We start from the raw sequence: 26,024 nt of genomic DNA, 5'->3' as shown, positions 1-26,024 counted from the left end.
AGGAGGCAGAGATCCGAATGATGTATGTTTAGCAAACCTTAAAACTGATCCGAAGAATTTAAAAAACGAGACTCAATTTAAATTTAAAGAACGAGTATTGAAACCCAACCTTAGTGAGCCAGGTCTCCCATTTGAGAGGGATCTTCATCTCAACGGGTACTATCTGGTTAAATAGAGGCTAAATAGAATAATAAAATGTATCTTATGAAGACATTTTGGACAAGTGAATGTAAGAACAATTTGGGTTTTTTTCCGCTGCCGCTTGATTTTTATTTTATTTTTTTTCCAATGCACAGAGTAAGATCAATATCAGCAAGTTAAGGGAGAACTATGACCTTCACCCAAACATTTTCAACACCTTTAGGACCAATTTTATAAAGCAGATTGTCAGTTGGGTCCACTTGTCCTACACCAATCTCTTACTCCAAAAATATTGTATTCTGGATCGATGGAAAACAAACTCTGAAGTCTTTCCAGGAAAAATCTGGTTTGACACTGCAATGGAGGAGGATAGCTCCTTACATCTTCCTGTTGAGGTGACGTGTAGACTGTCCAAATATACTTCCGTCAAGATATATTTCATCTTTCAATGTCATCCTTCACAGCATGGGAGCTGATGTTCCTTTGTCTGTGTTTGCGATGTCTTGTATTGGAAGATTTTGCAATCTCTAGAGTGATTGTCCAACACACTTAAAAGTTTCCTTCCTCTTCGCAGTGTAGGTTTGCTGCTACTCAATGAGAACACATGTACTGCATTGTTGGAAAACTGGTGTTATGCTAATGTTGTGTATCATTTATTGACGATGCCCTTGCTTTCTACGTACAGTGTTTTTTTTTTTCTCCAGCTTGCTTTGAGGTCCTTATCTGGAGCTTGTGATCCCCCCCCAGCAACGCTTATATCACTCATGGTTTTGTTAAAAGGGGATCAGTAGGTGCTAGAGAACCGTACTTCCAAACGGAATTTTGTGCACGTTGAAAGAGGCTAGAGGGGAAACGTGCAATGCGGCAGAGGCAGGGTGAATGTTTGCGAAAGATAGAAATGTTTTATCTGTAAATCTGTAGAGACTCGGCCAGAGGGTTTCCTCCTCTACTTGACAGAAGCAGAAGCTTGTGATTTATAAATGATCAGCACCTCGGTCATGCATCAGCTGTGTGTGTTTAAACCTGCCGGCGTCACGTTCATCTCGCCTTTCTGACTGGCGCTCTCATCTTCTCTCCAGTTCAGCCCCACATCACGCAACTGAAGAATGTGACGGCGGTGGAGGGCAATGCCGCCATGATCTCCTGCGTCGCCGAGGGCGAACCGCTGCCGGACATTTCTTGGAGACGAGCCAGCGATGGGCGGACTTTTGTGGATGGAGACAAGGTAGAAAATGCCAAAAGGCCCCTTTGGTCCTGTGTTTTGAAAGTGTCAAATGACCCTAAGATTACCCTTTCTTGTGTCCATCATTTATTGTTCTATCCATGGTTTGCTTCTGTAGTATTTCCACCGGGTGAATCTATCTTTAAATGCAACCACAATACGTTTTCTGTGTAGGTTTTTAATCATCCAGATTACAGTCACCCTCAAAAAAATATAACTCATGGCACCTTGACTGTTCTGGCCCTTCTCTTTGACTCCCATCTCTAATTGAAAACAAGCTAGGTAGTACGAAAGGCCCAAGAATAGGACTGTAAAGTTTCATACTTTGGAACATGGAAGACACAATGAGCAAAGTATCTGTGGCTATTCATCACATCCAGCAGAAAATGAAGCCGTTAGAGAACAAGAAAAAGGACTCAAGGATCTGTGCCTATTTTATCGATAAATTTAAAACCTTGAAAGAAAAAAAAAAAGATTGTTTACTCCCAAAAGTCCCAAGAGCAAGCTCAGCAACGATGTTTATGCATTGCAACGTAGTGCCGCAAGGAGGAGGAAATTCCTATACTGTATAGTGCACCAGCAAAACTAAGGAGCCATTGCACAAGCGCCTGGCACAACATCGAGGAGAGTCTTCCTCAAGTGTAGAGCCAGTGGTTGATTTGCATTTGAAGAAGAAAAAAACATTCCTTTGAGGATGAAAGAATAACACTCCTGATTTGAAGAAGGTGTAAAAAAAAACATCGATATGGCACTACAAAACGTTTCTCGGGCTTGAAGGATCATCCATCCAGTGAACAACTGATTGATATGGAGGACAGCTGTGTGGTACAACTACGCCCAACAAGATCTTTATTTTTTATACCCTTTCCAAGGTCCCCAGTAGCACCATCTGAGAGACAAATAGAGAAACTCCACACTTTGAAGTTGAAAATTGAGGGACACTTTTAGTGTGAAGGTGAAACTTCTTCCCCAAACAAGAACAGCTTGTTTGCGTTGATTTAATGGTTGCAGATTTTGCTACAAACCCCCTTCTATAAAGAAAGGTAGTAGTTAGCAGTGGCTGGCTCGTGACTTGAGAAACTGTAAATTGCGGATTTTGTAACTTGCAGTTTGTTTGACTAAAAGTTTTTCATTTCGTGAAATAGAATTTAATCTACTCTGGTGAACCGACTTCAAGACTTGAACTCCATGCCCACCATATTTGTTAAGCCACGACCAGCCGCAAACTAATGCAACTACAGTATTCATTCATAACCTGACAATCATTGCAAAAAGTTATTGGCTCTCGTTCTCACATTCACACACAGACACATTTAAAACATTTGGGAAACAGAAAGGCGCGGAAACCAACAGATGCTTTTTTTATTTTTTAATATAACAGTGGTTTTATTTGTAGCTGCAAATTCATTCAACATAAGAAAACATTTTATTCCTCCATAGTTGCCGTAAAAATAATATTTGAACTACTAAAAATACATGTCTTTCGTATTCTTACCATCATTATATCTTAACGTCCTTCCAATTCATTTTCTGGTCACATGGGTTGACTAAGAGCTACCTGTTTGATCCATTCTTTACTCAAAATTTCATTTTTTTCCCCCCATATTAAGTTGGGATATACTTGTTACTCAATTTTTGACTTTATACTGACGCATTATGTATGACTTACTGGCCCTCCAAATTTAAAGCAAAATAATTGTCATGCAAAATTCATTCATTTAGAGCTCTAGTTGTTCTTTTTTTCCCCACTGTTATGCAGCGGCTTAATGCCCAGCACGATCCATATGCATGTTTCTGCTTTGTCCTTATAAAGCACATTAAAATGTCATTACTTTCACATCTATATTGAGTAATTGGGTGATGCGCACATCGTGTAGTTGAATACTAAAAGTAATAGCCAACATTTCCACCTGATTACTGCTATATGTCCTCATAAAAGCTGTGATAATCGGTCCCAGCTGCCATACATGAATTGTTGAAATTAGTGCCACCTTACACGTCAATTGCTGGTCATAAATAGTCAAAAAAACAGATGCTGTTGTTTTTTATCTACAAAGTTGATAATGGATTCCTTTTCCTTGCTCTTTACAAGCGAGTCTTATAATCACATGCTTGCCGTAACTCAGACGGCCAATGGCAAGAATGACCTTGTATTCAGATTAATCACAAAGCAGGCGATTTCAAAGAAAATTAATACATTATGTGTATTTATGTTAAGACCCGCTATCCAAATAAAAAATGGAGTTCACTGCAGCTGGGCTACCTTGGGAATGTAATTATTCTAAAAGGCATTGCTGTCAGTGTCAAGCACATATGTACTGCCAAGCCTTGCAGAGGTCTTAGGTCTCTATTTAAAGAATGCAACAGCTACAGTACTCTTTATTTTTTCATTTTCCTGAAAAAAAGGTCATCACAGAGATAAATGAATGTGTATGCTAGCTTGTACCGCTTTGGTTGATAAATAAACTGCAAATGCAATTATGGAAATGCGACCGGAGTCCCACACATCTAAACACACACAAAGACAAACCGTGTATGTGGGACACGAGGTGTGATGGATGAGCACAATCATTTAGGTCTATGGCAAGACGTTGCTTTCTCAATTTGCTCTCACTATATTCCTCTCTGGGCTTCACATGCTTTCTTTCCACTCACTCTATGGTGTTTGCATTCTTTATCAACGACAACCGCCTGACTGTCGTTTGCTGATTAAATTGTGAATGTAGTTTGGCAATTGTTGCATTAGAACTATTCACTACAACCTTAACTTAATGTTAACGCGTTGTTACAAATCATTTTTATTTTAACTTATCTATATTTTTGTTCGTTTTATAAACAAAATATGAAATGAGTCACAATGATACCATTGTTCATAACCAGTGAAATATAGCAAATTACATAAATCTGGAAGACCCGAATGATGCATCCCTAACCTGAACTGTCACACAGTGTGGGGGTGTTTTCGGGAGCTACTGGCCTAGAGTTTAGGCTTGTCTATGAATTACACCCACATAAAGGTCGCAAATCCAGTCAACAAATCCTGAGGCTGAGTAGGGAATGCCATTTGTCTTCTCTCCCGAACCAAAGAGCACTTATTTACTGATTCCACGCAGTTTTCACTCTCTCATTCCGGCTTGCTACTGTATCTTGGATGCTCTGAGAAATTGTCACGCTCCAGTGACCCCAAATTAAACATTCTTTAGCCCTCCTGCCATAGTGGCCAGGTGCCTAGTCTATGCACTCCCATTGAAAGCATAAATCCTAGGACAGCGTAAGCCTGGGACTTATTTGACAATGCAAGAATGACCTCCCAGACTTGCTGTTTGAAAATGTATTACAGGAGCAGTATACTGTAGTATTATAGAGTTCTCGTGCCGTAGTTTTTGTTGTTTAAATGCCATAGTAGGAAAGGGTAAGGTTTAGATTTTAGACTCTACACTTACTTTCAGGCATTGTAAAGGGGCTTACTAAGTTACTCCCAGCCGAAAATTGACATTTCGTTTTTTTACATGTCATTCTTACATGGTGGCTAATATTTATGACTATCTATCTGGACCATGCCCAATGGTTGAGTTGTGACCAGTCTAGGGTTAAGTAAGCCTTTTCTCTTTTCCTTCCATTGAAGTATTCTTGGAACTCAAAATGAGCAACATCAAGTACCCAATTGCTGCTAATCAGTGGCTTAACAACTGTTATGTCAGTATAATGCATGTTGTTGTTGTTGTCACGCGGATGAGGCAGTGCACTAATCAAAAGTGAAAAGCGCGTGTAAAAAAAAAAAAAAAAAAAAGGCGCTGACATCTGAAATGAGATGACGACAGTTAGTTCCAAGACATGCTGACATTTACATCTGCCATTTCTAATACGTCTCCAGCATGGTGATGAAAGCAACCCAGCCTCCCCATATGCGAGTCAGATGCTTTCCCCAATGATTTATACATTCCGTAAGAACCATGTGTTCTATCTCCTCTTCTTGGCCAATCCTTTACACCTAGGTACCTTTTTAAGAAGCTATGTGCTGTCAGGGCAGGCCATGTGTACACAGGGCATGTGTGATTTCCTAAACATGCATGCAGCCTCTGTGAATGTGTGCGTGTCTGCTCTTCACTCTTGTGTGCTGGCCACTTGCCTTCCACTGAGCTGCATATCAAACAGGCTGTGCTTTGGAGGCTGCCTTGGTCTCCACGCACACACCCCACCAGTTGGCATAGAGGAATGGGATGGAAGTTGGGGAAAGGGGGAGATGGGCGAGGGGTTGTTAGCCAGTCATTTCCTGACTCAGAAGCTCCCCTCCTGGAAAGTGTCCTCTCTCTTTCCTCTCCTCAACGATCCCTCCATCCTCAGCATTCAGAGCGTGCAGGCTCCTCCAATCCCATTGACCCCAGCTGGCGGAGTAAACAGTCATAGTGTGAAGTGGTGAGACACTGCAACTCATTGGCAGACAGGTCTGCTGTGATATGAGTGCCGATAAGCTAAACAGGATGAAGCAGAGACAACATCGTGTGGGTGTGGAGGTGTGCTGAGGTCACTGCAAAGATTTAAATGTGAAATGGAACGCTGCGTATTTGCATAGTGCAGCTACACACTGCCATAAACATTGCCTTATTTCCACTAAGCAGTACAATTCCATTTAGCTAAGACTAAACTATAATGTTTTGTCCAAAAATTGGGGCCAAAATGCACCTGGAGACCAAGGCTGTTTCAATACGATAACAGGTGTTTGCACAATGTTTGGCCGTGGCAAGTCACACACTGTCCTTACTCTGTAAAACAATTGTAGATAGGGCCAGTGTAAAACCTTTCCCTGGCTAACTCTTGCCTTGTTCTAATTTTATAGACATGAATATGTATTCTCATAACAAAACAGTAAACATCCATAGCTGGAAGCTCTGAACAAATCTTAAAGGTGATATGTACAACACTGTACAGATACTTTTTGACATTTTAATGTTGTTTTTTGTTTTGCTTTGTTATTATTTCTATCCATTTACTTTTCTTGCATTATGAAAACAATGTGCAGTAGTCTATGGTTGGTACCTCACCAACTCCTATTGTCCTCGTCTTTTTCCCTTCGTATGAATCAATTGCTAAGCTTACATGAAAGAAAGATTGAATATACACAATATATAAATGCAATTTCTTACCAGGGGGACACCATGTAAAAGGAGTATTAAGAACAATCCTATATTTTTGCAACACCAATCAGGGACACTTGGGCCTATCTGAGCTGACTTTAGCCAAAAAGCAGACTTCTGGTTGTCAATCAGTCATAGGGCACACATGTACACAGCCAAACGTTCGCTCTCACAATCACACCACCACTGTGTGGGAATTGAACCTACGTTGCCCACACTGAAGTCAGGCAAGAGAACCACTGCACCTTCTAGAATATTGACCGGAACCTGAATATTGGCTTCATGTAAACATAGCCACTGAGTGACTCAGTCTGTAAGGAATTTTCTTGGAGGCTAAAAGGTTGCAGGTTTTAAATAACTAGAGACACCACAACTACCCCCTCACTTAGTGTAAACATAATTTCTCTTCAAGATTTATGAATGTAATAAAGAACTTAATGAATATGTTAATCAAGGAATGTGAATAAACAGTAGCAGATGAGAAGAGCTGACTACAGTAAATCAAAGGTAACAGGGTGGCAATAGGTGACTTGTGAGTCATATTAACGATCCCGTGTCATTATGGAATATTTCCTTCCTGGTGCATTTAAAAACTCATGGGTAATTTCAAATTGAAATGTATTGTTTTTCAGTTTATTCTTTCAACTCAGCAACTATGTATTTACATTTTAAAAGAACATAACGTTCTCACGCATACCGTTATACTATGCAATGCAATACTGTGTATTGTACTGACTATACTGATTTGGTATTGAACTTGTTTATATGAACTCCACTTGAATTATTTTCTTAAAATAATGCCTGAGGTCAATTATTTATTCGGTAAAGTATTTCTGTATCACATTTGACTCCATGATTCTGTGGTGATGTTTATTCACTAGCATATCTCTGTAAACATGCCTGTGGCATTTTGTTGCTCAGTGCAAGTTTCTCTCCCTAATTGCTGTTGTGTATATACAGACCCTGCAATCCATTTATCTTCCTGCATTGTCCTTTTACCTTCACTAATATACGCATAGGGGCACTGCGTTGCCCCTCACATACGCAGGTATCACTGCCTGCTCTTCTTGTGCTTACCTGTTTTCTCTTTTTTTCCAAAACTTCATGCTATGTATTACTATACATTTGTTTCAAGGGATGTGCATGACAACACACTTAACGTTAACACTTTGTCTCCTCAGAGCCAGGACGGACGCTTTGAAGTGCGTGGCCACCACGGAAAGTCAGTATTAACCATCAGCAATGTAAGGCTTTCTGACCTGGGCCGCTTCGACTGTGAGGCCCTCAGTAGGATCGGAGGGCATCAGAAGAGTATGTTTCTGGATATTGAGTGTAAGTGGGTTTTTAAAATTCCATGCTGTTTCTCGGCATTGACATAATTTGTCCTCGTATTGCAGATCCAACCGTCTTGAAAATAAGCACCTACAAACAGAAACATAATAATAACTTTTGTCCTTGAAGTCATCTATTGAGCGCTATAGTTCTGTCGTGTTTTGTTCCTTCAGTTCCTTTCAACAATGTGTGCTCGATCGTGCCACTTTCTCGGCATCCGCGAGGTAAATTGCATTGTAAAGTCTCACCCGCACTGACAACACTCCTGCATTAGATAAAACCCGTCCATTTTGCTTGTTGTTTCTGTGGGCTTGCTCCTATGTAATGAACTCTGACACTGAGATGGGAATATTTTGTCTGCGGACAGGGGTATACATTGGTCAAGGCACTCTGATGCTTGCAGAAACATGAAATAAACAGTCAGGGAAAACCAGAGCAAATGAATTTACCATACCTTGTTGTCGCTTGCTTTGCTCAGCACAGCAAATAGAACCACATATCGCACATTTGTTCAATGCATCATTAGACCATGAATTACAGTACATTGCGTTGTCCGTGCCTGACAAGAGGCTCTTGCGCAGATCCAACTGACACAACTGCTGTCACCCAACTAATGAACTCATTTACTAAGTCACTGCAGGCTGAGAGGGGATAACGTGTCTCACTCGAGATGGAGCACCAGGCCTCAATCTCTCTAATGAAATCCTGCAAAAACTATAAAACCACTCAGACACCTCGACTGAAAAGAATCTACACAACAGCATGGCAAAACTGCCTTTGCTCTTTAAATTACTAGTTTTTTAAATTAATTTTTGGCAATTCTCTGTGAGGCAGGGAAAGTAGGCATTTCTGCCCAAAGTTTGAAGACTCTGGATGTAATGTTGCTCTTTTTAATAATGTATGGGGGATCTGAGTGAAATCCTCCACTCCCTTTTAGGGTTACACCTCAGTGACGCTGACTCATAATGTGGAATGTCAGTCATGGCTCTGATATTTTTGAGTGGTGTTTACATAGCCACTGTCATCCTTGTCTTGCATCCATATTGTGTCACACTTTGGTCACATTCATGACACATACACTTCTAAAGTATTCTTTCTTACAGTGCATCAGCTGTACACACTAATTGGAAAAAAATACTGCATAATTGTCATCTACTTGTGGTTGTGCATCAATTAGGTCATATCCAAGAGTTTCAGCTTGAAAAACAACGAATGAGGATTATATTAGACATTGCCAATGAACATTGTGTCCAGTTAACAAGTGTGCTTGACAAGCGAAGTAAATAAGTCAAACTATGGATATAACAGGAAATGCTCAACGACAATAAACAGGCTTGATAACATGATTTAAAATCATCATATTCGTTAAATATTCTTTATCCTTTGTGTAGAACAACTGATGATATCAGTAGTGTGCTGATGAACTGAGCAGGAGTTTAGACATTTCATTGATGCATTCCCACCTGAACACACTCTCCAGAATGTTATTGGTCGCTACATACAGGGCAAGGTGTCCTGTCATATCAACAGTCTTATTCTTTATTCTCAGTGTGGAACAACTGATACTAGTAGAGCATTGAGTTTAAAGAGGAGTTTAGACAGCTGAGCTGTCTCAGCTGAACACACCCTGATACAATCTAATTGGACACCCGCATTCAAGCAAGGTGGCCTTGAACTGAAATGTTTTTTCATAATGAATAATGAACATACTAAATAAATGCTGCATAAATAAAATATAGTAGCTGTATACTCTGCCTTACCTTAGGTAACCAAGTGTGACTACTCTACAAAGAGCCACATTTAATTAACATGGATCATTAAACATTAAGGCAAAATTTATTGTACAGTATATATGAGAGTGAGAGTTACCCCGTGTTTGTGTTCTCTACAGACATACCTAAGTTCTTGACCAACCACACCATCTACTATTCTTGGGAGGGGAATCCAGTCAACATTAGCTGTGATGTGATGTCCAACCCACCTGCCACGTTGCTGTGGAGAAGGGAGCACTTCACCATCTCTACTGATAAAACCACCATCACACAAGTATACAGCAGCATGGGCAAGGCTGTACTAGAGGTGTGACCAAAGGATGATCAAATAAATGCACTGCTTGTTCATTGTTTTGTTGTTTTTTTATTTTTAATATTGGTGAGCAGAAAATGTAATAAACATTTGTCTTACAGGTTACTCCGATGTCCGACAGGGACTTCGGTCGCTACAACTGCACTGCCCGAAATAACATTGGCATTCGCTACCAAGAATTCATTCTGGCCCAGGCTGGTAAGTGTGTCCCTTGACCTCCAAGTAAGTCCAGAAAGTGCCAAGTTGCCAATCCCAGTTAAGGGTGCCCATAATTGTAATTTCCTATCCTTTGCCGCTCTATTAATTGCCCTATTTGCAATTATTCTAAAACCAACACAACGCAACCTACTCTAATCTCAAACAGAGCAATCTGATTTACCATTCCCTTTGCTATTTACTGAAGTGGACCCTAATTTACGGTAGTGCAGGCTAATACACGATTGAGTATTCCAATTATCTTTTGTTCAGATTGAATCACCTGGACTAACAAAGGTAATGAATACAAGGTGACCTCATATGACGCCATTGCTGGAAGCGAGGTGCTTCAGAAGGCACTAAAACGACAAGTTTAGCTCCGTTACATAAGTCAATCAAGGCTGTTTGTTGAAGGCATTCTTTTATTTATTTTTTTTAAATTATAAATCCTCTGAACACTGATCACTTGTACTTTATTTCTAGACGTCCCATCCAATCCGTATTCTGTACGCCTGTCTGCCGTCTCCCAACGTTTGGCTACAGTCACATTTGTGAAGCCGGAATCTCACGGTGGTGTGCCCATTGGCTATTATCTGGTCCAGTACAAGGAGGTTGGCCCACAGGACTGGAGGGACGTCAGATCACACAGTGTGCAAAGTAAGTATTAAAGGAAGCTTATCATTACACCTTTATGATCAAGGGAAGAAAATATTAGGTTGTTCTCCTCAATTTTTCTTGAGAAAATAGTGATGTTGGTTAAGTGTCAATATTTTTACTAATATTTTCCCAAACATGAGGGCAGGGGTCTTAAATTCTTCTATATTAAACATATCCAATTATGCCTTTGGGGCTTGATGGACATTCATGCTGAAACACAAAAGGACCTCAGCAACTGTTTTCTAGCTAATGAGTCTGACGCAGTTCACGACAGTCTTGTGTTTGATTACACAATACTGGCTGCATCATGAAATCTTGATGAGTCGATGTGTTTTGACCTCCACGGCAGACGCCCTGAAGCCGACTCACCGAACCTAGGGGTTTGATCGAATCAAGGTTAAAAACCACTGATCTAGTCTGTGCCAGGCATTTAATTAAATGTTTTAGCTGTATGAGCAAAGATCCTTAAAGGTCCTAAGAACTTGCTTTTTTTTTCTTTTAAAGTGAGTAATGCACAAATTAAAAAAGGATACACTTGTTTTTAAATTAAGTTTAATGTGTCTCCTGTTTCAAATTCAAGACCTAAAATACTTTCGTGCACTTTGCTACGTAATTAAAACAAAGTGTGTGGCATTCCAGTAATCGCTTTCACAGTGTAAAATGCCAAAACATAATTAGATGGTAGGACTCTTTACATGCGATGCTTTTTCACAAATTGAAAACCGCGCTTAAAGCCGGAAATGTAGCCTGGCACTGCTGCAAATGACCAACTTTGTTACAGGACTGAAGCTCTGAACAAGCTCCTATTACAGAGTATTTAATTTGTGCAGACTGACAAAACAACGTGGCTAACTCATTACGCTGTTGGCTTTTCAGTGAAGGAAAGTTTATGCAAACACATTCCAGTGACAGACTGTGCTCTGATATTGAGACGCTGTGCTAACACACCATTTTTAATATGCAGTGTGTGTACAGAGGGAAGAACAACAGAGGTATTCAGCAATCGACTGAATCAAGATCAAAAATTATAAATATTTATGAGCCGACTTGTTTTTTACAGGAAAACTTTACATTCAGGTTTGTGGCCATTTTGTGACTAGTGCCTCTCTGTCTCATTAGCAACAGTGGTGCTGACCGGCCTGGAGCCTAACACTACTTACGAGGTCCGAGTGGCAGCCGTCAATGGGAAGGGTCAAGGCGAGTTCAGTCGCATGGAGACTTTTCAGACCTTACCCATAAGTAAGTTTATCAGCGATAAAACATGTTCATGTATTGTGGTTTGACAGACCATGCCTTAACTAAATTTGATCACCTGTAAATTTGGGCCTGCAACATGATCTTTTTCGATCTAGTTTCTACAATGTAAGTATACCACTCTGTTTATTCAGAACAGCTCTTAAACAGGCAAGTGAGATGCAAATTTTTTTGTAAACATAGCATTATTTACCATGCTGGTCATTCATCTATTTTGGACTGAAGTTTATATTGTTTTAAATCTTTTATTAAAGAGTTTGATCACAAACATGCTACCATTGTTCATAGACCAGCTTCAGTTCGAAGACACAATGTTTTATTAGCCTCACAGACAATAATCTGCGACATCACGGTTGCTTTTGTGTTGTTCTTTTTAAATTAGTTTTCTGATTTGACAATATCTTTGCTAAATTTTTCATTTACTGTAGTTGTGCACTCCGTTTTGCCACTATTTTACAAAAAAATCAACATAATTATCAATGACTAAGAAATTTAGTTATTCATTATCAGGCTCAACCTTGAATCGGTTATAAAGCAAAAACATTTTGTCAAAATTGTATAATTCTCTTTAAAAGTTTCCCTTAAACTATCTAGCTACGCCACCTTCTCCGAGTCACCTTCTGAGTGCACAATAATATTCATTGTTTTGATTTTTACTCCATCACCTAAACCCTTATCCCCACGTGTCCCAAAGGAGAGCCGAGTCCACCAGCAGTCCATGGGCAGACGGGAATGGGTAAAGCTTACAAACTGGGGCTAGTAAAACAAGATGACGGCGGAATGCCCATCGTGGAATACATTGTCAAGTACAAAACAGTAAGTGACATCCCATTTTTTTCCAATGTTTCAATGTATTTTAATCCATTTAAATCGCTTTCTCCTGCCTTCCAGGACAAAGAGGAGCAATGGATGACCAAGCTTGTTCCAGGTTCCAATGACTTTGCGACTCTGCAGCCGCTACAGTGGAACACTCGATACGAAGTAGAGATCACGGCCCGCAATGTTAAGGGCCTGTCGGAGCCTACCTTCTATCAGTTTTTTATGCCACAGAAACCTGACGTCACAGGTAAAAGCCCCGCTGTGTTGAGAAAATTAACTCGCAGGTGGGAAATGTTTGGGTTGCCCTGAGTTTTACAAGGAATAAAATGGGATATGCAGCGAGATTTCTCATTTCCAAGTCCTGCAGCTTTTTCAGAGCTGGCACGCATAAAATTGCGCACATGTATGCAGAAATGCCGACAGATGCTTTGATGTGCGCCTCACAGGAAGCTTTGAAGTATTCCTCGCACCCCAAACTGTCAGAAATGTGCATTGTGGAAATAAAAATGTAATTCGGTTATTGCCCCCCTGTGAGTGCCACCAACAAAAACCCTCTCTGAGGAGGCTTAGGTTTCCTCCCGGAGTCCATTTGAAATGGTTTGGAATGTATCCAGCCAGTGTTTTTCTGCTCCAGCTAAATTGCCCGCAAACATGTGCACTGCCTCACAAGCAGAATAGAGGAGCTGCGGAGCTCTAGGCTTAAGGCGGCTCTTCGATTGACTGTCCTCTCCAGTTAGGGTATCGTGGGAAAGGGCCCTGGGAGGGAACAAAGCAAAGATGAGGGTATAAAGCTTTCTCCTAATGTGAACAGTGGACATACAGTAACCCAGGTTTAAAATTTGTGCTAATAAGGCAATACAAGGCAGAGGCAACAGCAAGCAGGACTACTCTTACTCCAATGCCTTTTCTGAAATTCCTGCTGTTTCAAAGTACTTCTTAATAGTATAAAATCTGTTTTTTGGGGAGATTCTCATTTAGTTGGGGACTGTATATCAATTTCCGACATATTGGGTGGATATTGGAGGGCTTGATAGTTCAAGTGATTAAGTAGTAGTTAAAAATTACAAATATACTATTAAATATTTCTTACGGTAAGATGATAGCAGTTTATTTTTTCATTCGGTACAACAATGCCAGATCTTTGATCTGTTTATATGTGAGATGGAAAAAAAAAGGTCTTGCAGATTTGCTACAACACAATGTGGCAGTGGGGGTTAAACAATTTTGAACAAAACTGCATTTTGAATGGTTTCTTGCTATATTTTGATTCAAATTCTGAATTGAGGAGAAACCAATGGGCAGTATGCAGAATAAGAAAGATATTAGTCTTTTATGGTGCTTTGAAAACGCTTGGCTGTTTTAAATACTCGTTAAAAAGAACAAATAAACATTTTCTGCTCTATCAGTAGTACACACCATACGATTTTCTACTTCCTCCCTTTTTCTCAGCAATGCCATTGCGTTCAGTAGTTAATGACCACGTAGTTTAAATTTTGCCTGATGAATAATTAATGAATGTTGCTGCATTTTGCCTGCAGCACTCGGCTTCAATTGCAGAAAGGTCAAATACACCTCTGCCTTAAGTGAGATGAACCTTTGCATTTTTTTTAATTAGCAGTGGTTAATGTATTTTTTTTTTCACCGGTGTGTTTAAGCAGCGTGCTGTTTCTGGAAGTAAAATGAGGATTTGACAAAATATCTATTTTTACGGCTGCCCAGAAGTTAAGCAACTCATGAATTTTCTTACCACAATCTCATTGATTTAAAAAAAAGGCTGACTCAGCATAAAAGCACAAAGTATACTGGACAACAACTTCTGCTTTTGCCTGAATCATGCAAATAGTTATAGTTAAGCCTTCTGTTTTCACCGTGGAGAGATTTGTTTAGGTGGGTAGAGTATAAAAATTAAAAATAGTTAAGGCTTTCATGAATGTTTCGTACCATTTATCTTCACAAGGACTGTCGATTAAACATAGTTGTATGCACGGTCTTACAATCCAGTAGCTGATACACAAGAAAAGAACCTTGTTCAGTCAATAGGTTTTGTTGAAATTTTCTTTGAATGTTCATTGCTGAACTCAAATGGCTCATTAAAATATGCTGGGAAGAGCCAGTATTCATCCTTTTACAGCATTTTGTGCTCAAGTTGCCTCCTGAGTGCTCTCCAGTTGCATCAAGGCTCGCTGCATCCTGCTTAAATGTGGGCCAAGAGGAGATTGTCCTTCTATTTAATGATCCTGTTAAAAGCGCTCAGGGCAACTTTGATTTCTATGGACTGTCCCAACACTTAGGAGCATCCTCTTTCAGATCCTCAAACATCTCTACAAAAACCCCTGGAGATTTCCATTTGCTGCCTCCCTGATCAATTAATGACCATTTGGCCGTCATTAATGGACTCACTTCATCTCAGAGCTATTGAGGGAACGTCAATCAGCCCGAGGCATAATCAGTCTTTGTTGGCTTTGAAGTGTTTGGATACCTGGGAATTGACAGACACAGCTAATGATGCCATATTTCAACAAGCAGACAACGGTTTGAGACAGAAATTTGAGAAATAATACAGATTGATTTTTTAAAAATGCACTAGTCTTACCAGGAATTTGCCAATGTATGCAAACCTACTCACAACCAATTATCAAGACTGGGAGTTCTGCAGAGAAGGGTACTCACCCTACCAACTTTCACAGAGTTGCTTGCCATATTCAAACATGGAAAACTAAAGCAAGGTCGGGGGCAAGAGAGAACCACTTCGGTGTTGCTTAGCAACTATAATTAGTGCTACTATATTGTCAAGTCATCATTAGACAAATGACCTCGAATCAACTAGCAACTATTAAGCAGCTAATAATACTGCTACTTATATTTGAATACTTTTGCAGTCATGTGCCATAATTAGTATAAAACCTTGTTTTGTCAATTTACAATCCAGTAGAAGCTCTCCTTCCTGACCCCAAAGATGTGATTTATTTTCTGAGTACAACATTAACCATTCAACAACCGCAGGCACTTGTTCTCCCTGACCTGTGTAACCAACCCCCTTCCACAGCAATGATCTTTACATATACAGCAATTATGTGCACAGCTATGCTCAACACAATCCCAATTAGTGATGATTATTCAGAACTCAGATGAATCTCCGCGGATTGAGGCAAAAACAAAAAAAAATCTGTCAAATTTCATGCGGGTAATCTTTTAAGAGCAAGTTTTCACTTCTCTTTCCTGACTGCCAGGTTAACTTAATGATTTGTTTTTAATTCAAAGATCCACTGTGTGTTTAATTTCAGCTAGGCTCGTTGTTCTCTTCTGATTGTGTAGATGTCGGAGACATTTATTTCTATTCGTAGATTAATTCAGAAAACTAAGAAATAAAGGTCAGAGACTGAGGATGATCGTTCTTGAACTCAGTCTCTTAAACGTTAAATATTTTTTTGTGGGCAACACAACTAAACAAAATGGTAGTCTGCATCAACAATCGCATTCATTGCTAAGTTTACTTCTAACTGCACTTGTTTGTTGTAACACAGTAAGTAGTTACAAAAGTTAATAGATACATCCAAACATTGGATAAAATGATGGTTTACAGCCTGAAAGAAAAGCCATAGCAAGGATGGCTGCCTTTTCGCTGGTTTTGAGTTTGTTTTCCATCAGAACAATGGTGTATATAGGGCTAAATTGTTCACTGCAATGCGTCATTCGAGGTAATTTATAAATGGTTGGCTGTATTTGTAGGCAATTCTTTGCTGCCTTGACGCAATGGGCTTTTTGTATGCTATTCAAATTTATTTACAAGCATATTGTATACTGTGATAGTCTTAGAGGTTCCGTTTTGTTCATTGTGATACATTGTTGTCATCCAGAGAAAAGCATTTTTCTAACCGTCAAATTAAAATAATAGTTTGTACATTCTGGATAGTCGCAACGTTTACGCTTGCTATAGGCGATGGATCTTATAGATGCTGACTTTAGACATAGCAGGCAAAGATGAAATTGTGCATGTGTGTCAAAACAGCTTATGCTAAATAATGTAATGGTCAAGGGAACAACAAGGATTTTTTTCCTTCTTTTAGCTGCTAGCGGTAATTGTTTGATTCTGCTTTCTCTATCTGTTAGTTCTTTTATCAAAGTTTTGTAAAGCAGAACAAAATTTCTCCTCAAAACGGTTATTACTTTGCTTAAGTAAAAGTACCAAGATAATAGTCCTCTGAACATCATACGCCAAACAAGCTCTAAGGAAAACTCAGCCACACAAAACATTCTTAGATCAACTTTCTTTCATTACATACTACTGAGACAGCAAACATTTTAAGAGAAAGGATTGTAGGCTAGAATGTTACTTAAAATTGTCACTGAAACATATATGAAAGCCTGCCTAGCTCATCTTGGAGCTTCTGTAACGTTTCCCGCTGAATTCACTGACCTAATTAATATACAGATTGGCAGCGGCGTGCAAACGGTAGGTTCAAAGCCAGTTTATATGCAGTAGCCGCTGTGATGTAACATAAGAGGCAGTGTACAGGCATGACCTTCAACCAGAGGCTTCCCAGTGGCAACACCTGACCTGTTGCACCATATCATATTGCTCAAGTGCGTTCTCCATGTCTTAGCAGAATCCCTGTTCAGCGGCCTGGGCCTCGGGGCAGTGGTGGGCCTTGGCCTCGGAGCACTGCTCCTGCTGCTTGTTCTGGTTGATGTCAGCTGCTTCTTCCTGCGCCACTGCGGCCTGCTGATGTGCATCACGCGCACACTGTGCAGCAAGAAGACAGCCACAAGTAGCAAAGGCAAAGAAATGGAGGAGGGCAAGGCCGCCTACCTGTAAGTGTGTTTTTTGTGTTTGTGTGTGTGTCTAACAACAGTGACCGTGGGGTGGATCAAATTCAACAAGTCATTCATGCTTGCAGAGCGTGCTTCTGCTGTGGGTGTCACGGTCTTTAGGTCACAACTGCATTTCAATCTTTGTTTTTCAAGAATATACACATGCAGGTTGAGTGAACTGTTTTTAAAAGTTAAACAAATTGAATCCTCCTACAATAGACTTTTTACATGAATCTGGCTAGTCCTTTGTTTGTACAATTTTTCGGATGAAAAAAAGAAGCCTTCTTTTTGCCGTCTAGGTACACCTACAACAGCCGCCCGACCACCTTTTCAGCCACAGTATGTCTCTGATAAGGTCTTCTTCAACATCTCATTGCGTGTGTCTGGTGTGTATTCATCAAGTGGGTGCCTTTTACATCATTCAACCAACAACCAAAACTCGATTGTGATAGCATTGCATTCATTGGTCATTCATGAAGCATTCATTCCTCATATACAGTTCATGTGTATGTAAGAATTCAGTGCTGCTTTGACATCAGTTTTTTATGTTTTCCTGTTACATTTCACTTGTTTCTTCAATGACTATATTAGTTAACAAGGTTGCCTGATTCTAAATGCCTGCAATTGTGCAATTCTGACCTACCGTTAGGCTTAACACAGTGTAGTAAACCTATGAGGTAAAAGTGGCCTTGCATAAGAGGTTTTGCGAGCTTAAATTAGCAGTATATGGGCAGAAGTATTGGATTGCACATTTCCAAAGGCAGGACAACATGTAGTATTAATATGCAATATTCTTTTTTTATTGATATACAAGCTCCATGGTATGATAGTGACAAAGGGGTAAGATTGCTCTCAAATTTTCATTTCCCTGTACTGAAATAATTGCGGATTCAATTTCAAGTTAGATTGTAACATGGGTGAATAAGGAGACAGCACTTTGAGTGCCCTGAATGAAAAGTGCAATCCAAGTTAAAGGCCATTTACCAAGATCATTTAAAAACGCTTGCTCAGTGAAATTGGTATGCGATAAGGAGTATTTAACTTTATTAAATACCTTTGGGATTAACTGGAAAAGAGATTATGTCCTCACAAATATTCCTCTGGGTGAATGGACACAACAATCCCGTAGATGCAATGTGAAGGATTTGTCGAAAGACATTAACAGCTTCATATTTCAATTTTTTCCACTTAATTTGTATACAAGAGACTCTAAAGTCAATAATATCTATACTGGGAGGTTCTCTATTATACACGCCCAACAAAGAGTGACTCAAGTGACGGACATAAATATGCTTCTTGTTCTTATATGCATCACTAATGAATAAATGCGGACAAAACAGGAGCAAAATAGCTATACCAGAAGTAAGTCTGCGAGTCCAATCTGGGTTTGCATGAGTTAATGAAACATGAAATTGCTTCCACCACGTGGGAACTTTAACATCCTCCCATCAAGTATGGAGGAATTCCCTTAGGCCGGTTAGCAAATGTGCTTATTAGCCTTTTTTTCTACTCCTAAAATGTTACATTTCTTGCTTTGTGCAAATTAATGCTATATTGGAGATTCAATTTGAATTTGTAGTTTAATGTAAAACGGCTATTTCAATAGGGACATTTTAATGATATTCAGTCAGGTTTGTTTGTTTTTGGATTGGAAAAGAAGCACTTTCACAAAGATAATACTACTCAATAATGTAAATGAAAATAATGCACTATACTGGAAGGTGACTAAAGTATTTCAGTAAGTCATTTTATAGAGAAAGGATTAGAAGTGGAGCAATACCTCAATCTGTCAAACTGATTGAAATGTGCCATAGGCTTTGTGCTTTTCTTAGGCTAAAATGTAACTGATTAGGTTAAATATGTAGCATAAAATTGTAATAAATCAATCACAATCCAAGTATTCTGTAAATATTGGAGAAACAATTCATATCCCTGTCGATTTACACCGCGACTAATAATATAGTACATCTCAGTTTTAAGTGTGGTAATCGTGTATTATCGAGTTAGAGTTTTGAGCACACAGCTTACCAAGATAATATAATTTGTTCATTGCAATAAAGCAACAATTTGATTGAAAAGTTAATTTAAATGAGCAATGGATTTAAAAGACCCAAACCTTGTCACTGCTGATATTGGGTTTGCCAATATACATGCTAGCTTTAAGTGAGTTAGGATAGCCCAGTTCAGTTCTGTGTGAAGAATGTGTACATGTCTCACGCTTTCTTCATTGCTACTGTACCTTGTCATTGCAATGAAATGTGCTTTGTCCCGTCTATTTGTAAACGCTGCCTTTCTGCGACTCCATCCAGCTCTGTGTCTCCTGCCTGCTTAAATCATTTCCGTCTTCCCACGACAGTTTTGCTTATAGAGCAGTTATATTCGGCAGTAGCTTGTCACATGCCCACTGTGCTTTCCCATTGCAGGAAACTGCCACTGAAGGAAGAAAATGGCAAAGAGTCTCTCAAGCCGCATACGATTGAAATCAAATTGCACGGTGATCACAGCATCCACGCCAAGCCGGAAGACAGCAAAGCATAAAAAGGGGGCGCCTCTCTCGCACCCGCAAGAACATTCGGATGATCAGACCAAATCCTAGAGAATCTACAGCACTGGAACACGGGTGCCGAGAAATATGCGCGCCCAAGTGAGAGGCATGTGTAAATAGAAATTCTAGATTGACGCGTGGGTGCTGACATCAGTGATAAATGATTGTAAATTTTATTGTGTCCGGTTATGATTCACATGACACTTTTTTTAGGTCCCCACCCCCCACTCAAGCCCCCTTCCCTAAGGATTCGTCCTATCAAAATATTCACATCTCGGCCATAACCAATGTCTCACCATCACAGGTGTGGACGATTCTAGCAACAGAAGCAAACAGTACTAACATACCCGCACACGCTGTCTGATGATGTCACTTTTTGTTGCCTGTCGTCGGCCTGGTTAGGCTAAGCTTATTAGCTTTGGTAAGAAATGTTCAAATATTTTCGTCAGAAGAGCAGTCTGTAAAAGGAGTATATAATTGTTTTATTCTATGTTGCCAGAGATTTAAAAAAAAAGTCAAATATAAACCTAAAAAGGAGGAAAAAGAAAAAAAAAGATCAAGCGTATTTGGGTTTAGTTGTTTTAAAAAGTCTTTTAAGGTTTGATGAGAACTTTTGCCGCCACTTTTGCCATCTTATTATCCAACTGGATATTTTTTTGTTATGTTTTTCTTTTTCGTCGCTCCCCTCCGGGAAGTGTCAGCTATGATTGTTTTGATCCGCCAAAGCAGTTGGATGGAGGAAGTGAAAAAGCACGGAACCAAGGAATAAAGACCCAAGTCTACGTTTACTTTGATGTCTTTACGCTCTCTCTCCCTCTGATGTCTGCTAAAAGTCTTTTTCCTTCATCGGTCTGCTCGCTGACATTGTCACGTGTTGTACATAGGTGGGAAAAATATTTTGAAGAGCTTTTATGTAAATACAACTTAGAAGGATGTGACTTTTTCAAAAAGCGCTCTCTTCTTTTGCCATGTCGTATTTGGTCCAAAGCTTCGTGCTCGTATACCTTTGATTGTCTAGTCAATCTGCGGCTTAAAGCGATTAGAAAAATGGAGGAAGTAATTACATTTCTTACGTCCTGTAGTATCGGTACACACAGTTGGATCACATCTGTATTGTTTTTTTTTTCTCCCCTCTCAGAATGTGTTTGACGGTTGAATGTTTTTACACTGCAACGGACTGTGAAAAAATGTCGAAAACACTGAACAGAAAATAAGGAATAATGCGTTGATGACAACTGCTGATGTACAAGGTGTGTCAGAAAAGAACGGTTTCAGTGAGGCCTTGAAATTCAAGTACTAAGTCAATGACTGGTGATTCGTTTGTCAGATTTTCTTTTTTCTTTGATTTACAGGAGCAGACTTCACTGAACTAAAAAGACAAATGCAAATAGTGACCAGGTCTTTAAAAAAAAAAAACAGCAAAAACAACAATGTTTAAGCTGTTCACAGCAACTCTTAGTAGTCTAGTCTTTTGTCAAAACATAAAACCAGGGAAATATTCTCTATCTTGAAGCGCCACTCATTTTTTTTTTTTTATATCAAACAAACTAATTTTTTTTCTTCTGGAGTAGCATTGGCCTTCCCATCTTTCTTTGTCATGTCTTCCCACACACCTGAAATAACGATTGGTGACTTGGAAGGTTGCATGAGCATGTTCTTCTTGACATTTTCTCATGGCATTGGCATTTTCATGGTAAGGGTCGTCCAACTCAAAACCACCCTCCGTCCTGGCTGATCATGTTGCCCATCTTGAGCGGAAAACATGTCGTTAAGGTTGAAACCAATCTCGAACTTTTCTGACATACCTCCTAAAATCCCTAGTAAATTTTTGTCCGGTGTGTTTTGTGCAGATGAATGAACTCCATGCACCAGGTTGCATGTTACTCCTTTCGATGCATCTGCATGTCCTATGTCAAAAATAGCATTCCCGATTCTAATAAATATCTGGCGACTTGATTTTACTTTTTCCCTTTGCGTTTTTTTGGTTGTTTTTTTTTAATGCCACATTTTAATGTGATAATGACCTCCCTCGAATGTGAGTTGCTGATTATGCACATGTGGACAATGATACACACATCCCCAGACTGCCACTCGCAATCTCTCAGACTCTGTCCGAATGTCGTTTCTCACAGATAGCCCATGCACCTGCATCAAAAGGCTGGTTCTTCCATGCAGTTCCACTGCCTACCGAGCCGACTTTAAATGCCCGTGCACAGTGCCTGGGGGCATTTGTAAATGTTCTTTTGTATTTGACGTCAAAACGTACTCCCCTTCATTCTTCCTGTGTCCGGTTCACCATGTCCTCTTCGAAAAGGGGGGTTGAAATGGGTGTGTGTGGCCTCAATGTACAGTGCGTGTCCTCTTTGTTCCCAAATCCCATGCACCCATTTGGACCTTCCTTGCTGAGTGTGCTTTGAACAGGAAGCGGGAATATTGATGTCTCTCTGTATGTACCTGTGCAACACTTGTGACTCCTGTCATTTGCCGCTGTAAATAAACATGTCCTAGTAGAAGAGACTGTTTCGAGATGTGACTGACGCTTAGGTATGACAAGAACACAACACATTCCGCTCTTATACCAGACATTGTGACAAGTGGAATTTTACGGCGAACATATATGGGAAAAAAAAGCCTCCTAGACAGATATACAGGTATAGCCACCTCCCCACCCCAGTTCAATAGCCATAACGCAGCTTTTTCTCCAGAGGGCACCTAGCAATTTTCAACAAGGTCATTCCTAAGCCACCATTATTTCAAACAGAGGCTGTGTTGCATCTAAATCGATACTCACCTCTTAGGTGATAAATCCGAGAGAAGCATAAGAGCGGTGTAGAATGGTGATATTTGACGATGTTTTAATGGAGTTCATCGTGTGGCACGAAGACACCCCCAGTCTTTAATCAACAAGTGGAATTTTTAATGCATAACTTATCGAGAAGTGTCACCCTGGGTGAGTGGTTGGCATGCGGTTCCAAGATAAAGGCTTCATTCCTAGGTGTCCAACTTCCTGCGTGGAGTTTTTCATGTTGTCCCCATGCCTGCATGGGTCTTCTTTGGCTTTCCCCCACATCCCAAAAACAGGCATGGTTGACTGATTGAACTGTCGTTAGTTTTCCATTCGGTAGGTGTGATTGTGAATTTGAAAGGGTGTTTGACTACATGTGCTTTGCTTTTTGTTGGCAGCCATTACAGGGTCTACGCCGCCTTCTGTCCAGAGTTAGCTGCAATATGCTCCAGTATACTCCATAAACCTCGTGAGGATAAGCAGAACGGAAGAACATAGTTTTAAATCTTGGCACCCAAAAAGACAGCTGTCAGTAGCCACACCCGCCAAGATTATTTGTTGAGCTTTGTTGAGCAACCGTATTGCATGGATTTACAGTCACTTTTTTTAGATTGTGTTAACCTAATCTGTTCTCTGCTACTGAACAGAATTTGAATAGTCCTTTCAATATATTCCACAGAACATCATTCGAGTTGATTACCCTTCTTACTGCTCCGTTTGCTTCTTTCTCGGATGCATTCTCTTCAATGATGTTTCATTTAAATTCTGTAAAGTTGATGTGCCACAAAATTATTTATTTAAGCCTGTAATGTTTACTCCTTCATTGCTCAGTTTTACATGGACGCAAATGTGTTCATCCAGCATTTTAGGAGCAAGTGTTGCTTTTCTTGTCAAAGTCGGACGCTGAGGCGTAGAGAGAACATTGTACTGTATGTCTGTAGAGATACAAGAGGGAGGGCAGATGCAGAGCAATGAAATGAGTGTGACTGTGAGATATACAAAATCCATACACTAGAGGACACAAACAAAGGCACTGAACAAACCACAGAGTAGGAAAGTGCAAATGGCCCCATAAGACATAGGTTGCAAAGGCTCCCTGCAAAGAGTTGATGCTGAACAATTGTAGTTTTTGAATACTCCAAGTATGCCTAGCCACTCACATCAATTTAAACAGTGTTTTAACAGACTGACAGACAGTCATAAAGAAGAAGAAAAAGATAGCACAATAAGCCTTGAGGTAATATTTCTCTCCTAATCTTACTCTTTGCAGAGTCCCCCATGATACTGACAGCACCTTAATCCGAGCTACTCAGGAAAGTTTGGGAAAAAAAACCTTCCTGCCATTGTTGGAAGTTTTCTCTCCCTGATGCACAAAAGCAGGCGTGCACTTAGGCACCACTTTTCCACACAATCCCACAGTGACAGGCGGGCGCGCACAAATTAATTTCCAAAGCTCTGTCGGCGTGCATGGAAGGTTGAGATTTTCCACAGAGAAAATTCTTGCCGCAAGCTTTCTGCCAGGTCCACTTTTTAAATCTCCTGATTTCCAAGTCGCCCAGCGCAGGTCCATTTGGCTCTGAGCTGACAGGCGCAGATGTGCGAAACAGTCGGGAGGAAGCAGATTCTAGTCCACATTAAAATGCTCACCTCTCTCTTACCTCTGTGGTGATGTAACACATCATTTTAAACCCACAAGGGAGAACAGAAGCACAAGAGTGATCTGAGTGGCTTTAGAAGTATGATGGCGCTCATCAGTGAGGAGAAACTTGACCTCAGCTTCAGGTAGGGACCTCATACTGAACAACCAGCAGCCTCAGAAGTGTTAATGACGCTCTCGCAGTGCTTTTGTCCCATAGATGAGCTCTGTAGTTCTTGAAATACAGCGCAAATGTACTTTTCTACTTTGGAGCTGCTGTGAATGGACATATATCCCAGTGCTCCTATAATTCAAAGAGATTTCACTATACCACTACATTCAGTAACCACAAACATGCATGAGCCAATAAAATCTAAATTATTTATAATTGTCTGAGAGGGTCGCAGGGGCACTGGAGTCTATAACAGCTAACCGGGAACAAGAAGAAGAACAGGAAAACTGGAACCCTGTCACGTTTTGTTAGGGTTTTAGGTGGAGGTGTGTGTGTGTGCTTTTCGCCTATTGTGTCACTCTGTGCTTCCCGTCCTCTTGTAACCAGCTGCGATTGATTGGTAATCATCCTTTGTCTGTCTATTTAAACCCTCTGTGTTTGTGAGTGATTGTCAGATTGTCTGACTTGTTTGCTTCATGCTGCATCTTCCTTGTTTCCCCATGTCTTTCCATCAGGTTTGGTTTTGTTATTTGATCCCAAGTCCTTGGGTTTCTGTTTTTGAGACCCTTGCCACGTTCTATTAAAGTTTTGCTCGAGCACTCCATTCATAACATATATAATAAACCCCGCAGGGATTGAATCCTTGATCTCAAAATTGCTCAAATAATTTAGAAAAAAAATTAACTCTCAGAGAACTATAAATTGCAACTAATTGCTCTTTTTGTAGGTTTTTTTCGACTCAAGCTGAAATTCAGGATAGCAATGAAATAATGGTAGTCCCTCGAATATTGCGGCTAATGTAGACCAGACATGGCCGCGATAATCAAAGAATCGCAAAGTAGGGTCACCCCTAGTATGACTTTTTTTTGGTGCTTAGTCCTAGCAGCAAGTAGCAGTTATATTTATTTGCGGAAAAAAAATGTAGTGAATTTGCGATAAATGACTTCCATCTTGAATGTTATTTTTTATTTTACGTCTTAATAAACAGTACTTTAACAGTAATAGAACTTTTTAATAATAAAATAATTGTATTTTACGTTCTTTCTATTCAAAGGAATGCATATCATCAAATACTGAGCAAAGGATATGAAAACATTACAGTTAAAAAGCGGGTAACTTAATTCACGCAGAAAATCTAACCATTCATGTTTACATTTTACACGAGAGAAGCAGCACTGTCCACAAAGTTTGGTGACTGCTGTAGAAGCTTTTAAACACAGCCCCCAATTACGAA

General features: G+C 39.9%; 1 protein-coding gene across 6 annotated transcripts in view; it reads left to right on the top strand.

The window, feature by feature from the left end:
* Positions 1–22,712, top strand: part of ncam2a (neural cell adhesion molecule 2a) — a 161,758-nt gene extending 139,046 nt beyond the window's left edge. For 2 of the 6 annotated variants that reach the window (XM_077721247.1, XM_077721272.1), the window contains exons 8-17: positions 1,221–1,366; positions 7,680–7,830; positions 9,722–9,909; positions 10,017–10,113; positions 10,594–10,767; positions 11,887–12,006; positions 12,716–12,837; positions 12,913–13,087; positions 17,445–17,652; positions 20,076–22,712. In XM_077721247.1, the coding sequence (XP_077577373.1) occupies positions 1,221–1,366; positions 7,680–7,830; positions 9,722–9,909; positions 10,017–10,113; positions 10,594–10,767; positions 11,887–12,006; positions 12,716–12,837; positions 12,913–13,087; positions 17,445–17,652; positions 20,076–20,190 (1,496 nt within the window). In that variant the 3' untranslated portion in view covers positions 20,191–22,712. Of the gene's footprint in view, positions 1–1,220; positions 1,367–7,679; positions 7,831–9,721; positions 9,910–10,016; positions 10,114–10,593; positions 10,768–11,886; positions 12,007–12,715; positions 12,838–12,912; positions 13,088–17,444; positions 17,653–17,951; positions 18,054–20,075 lie in introns of all 6 variants that reach the window. The other 4 variants (XR_013326938.1, XM_077721264.1, XM_077721285.1 and 1 more) reach the window with 4 other exon arrangements.
* Positions 22,713–26,024: the final 3,312 nt, after the last annotated feature.

This window comes from Stigmatopora nigra, chromosome 1 (assembly GCF_051989575.1).
Source record: "Stigmatopora nigra isolate UIUO_SnigA chromosome 1, RoL_Snig_1.1, whole genome shotgun sequence".
NCBI classification, from domain to species: domain Eukaryota; kingdom Metazoa; phylum Chordata; class Actinopteri; order Syngnathiformes; family Syngnathidae; genus Stigmatopora; species Stigmatopora nigra.
The sequence above is the reverse complement of the archived record's forward strand: the minus strand, read 5'-3'. Positions and strand labels throughout refer to the sequence as shown.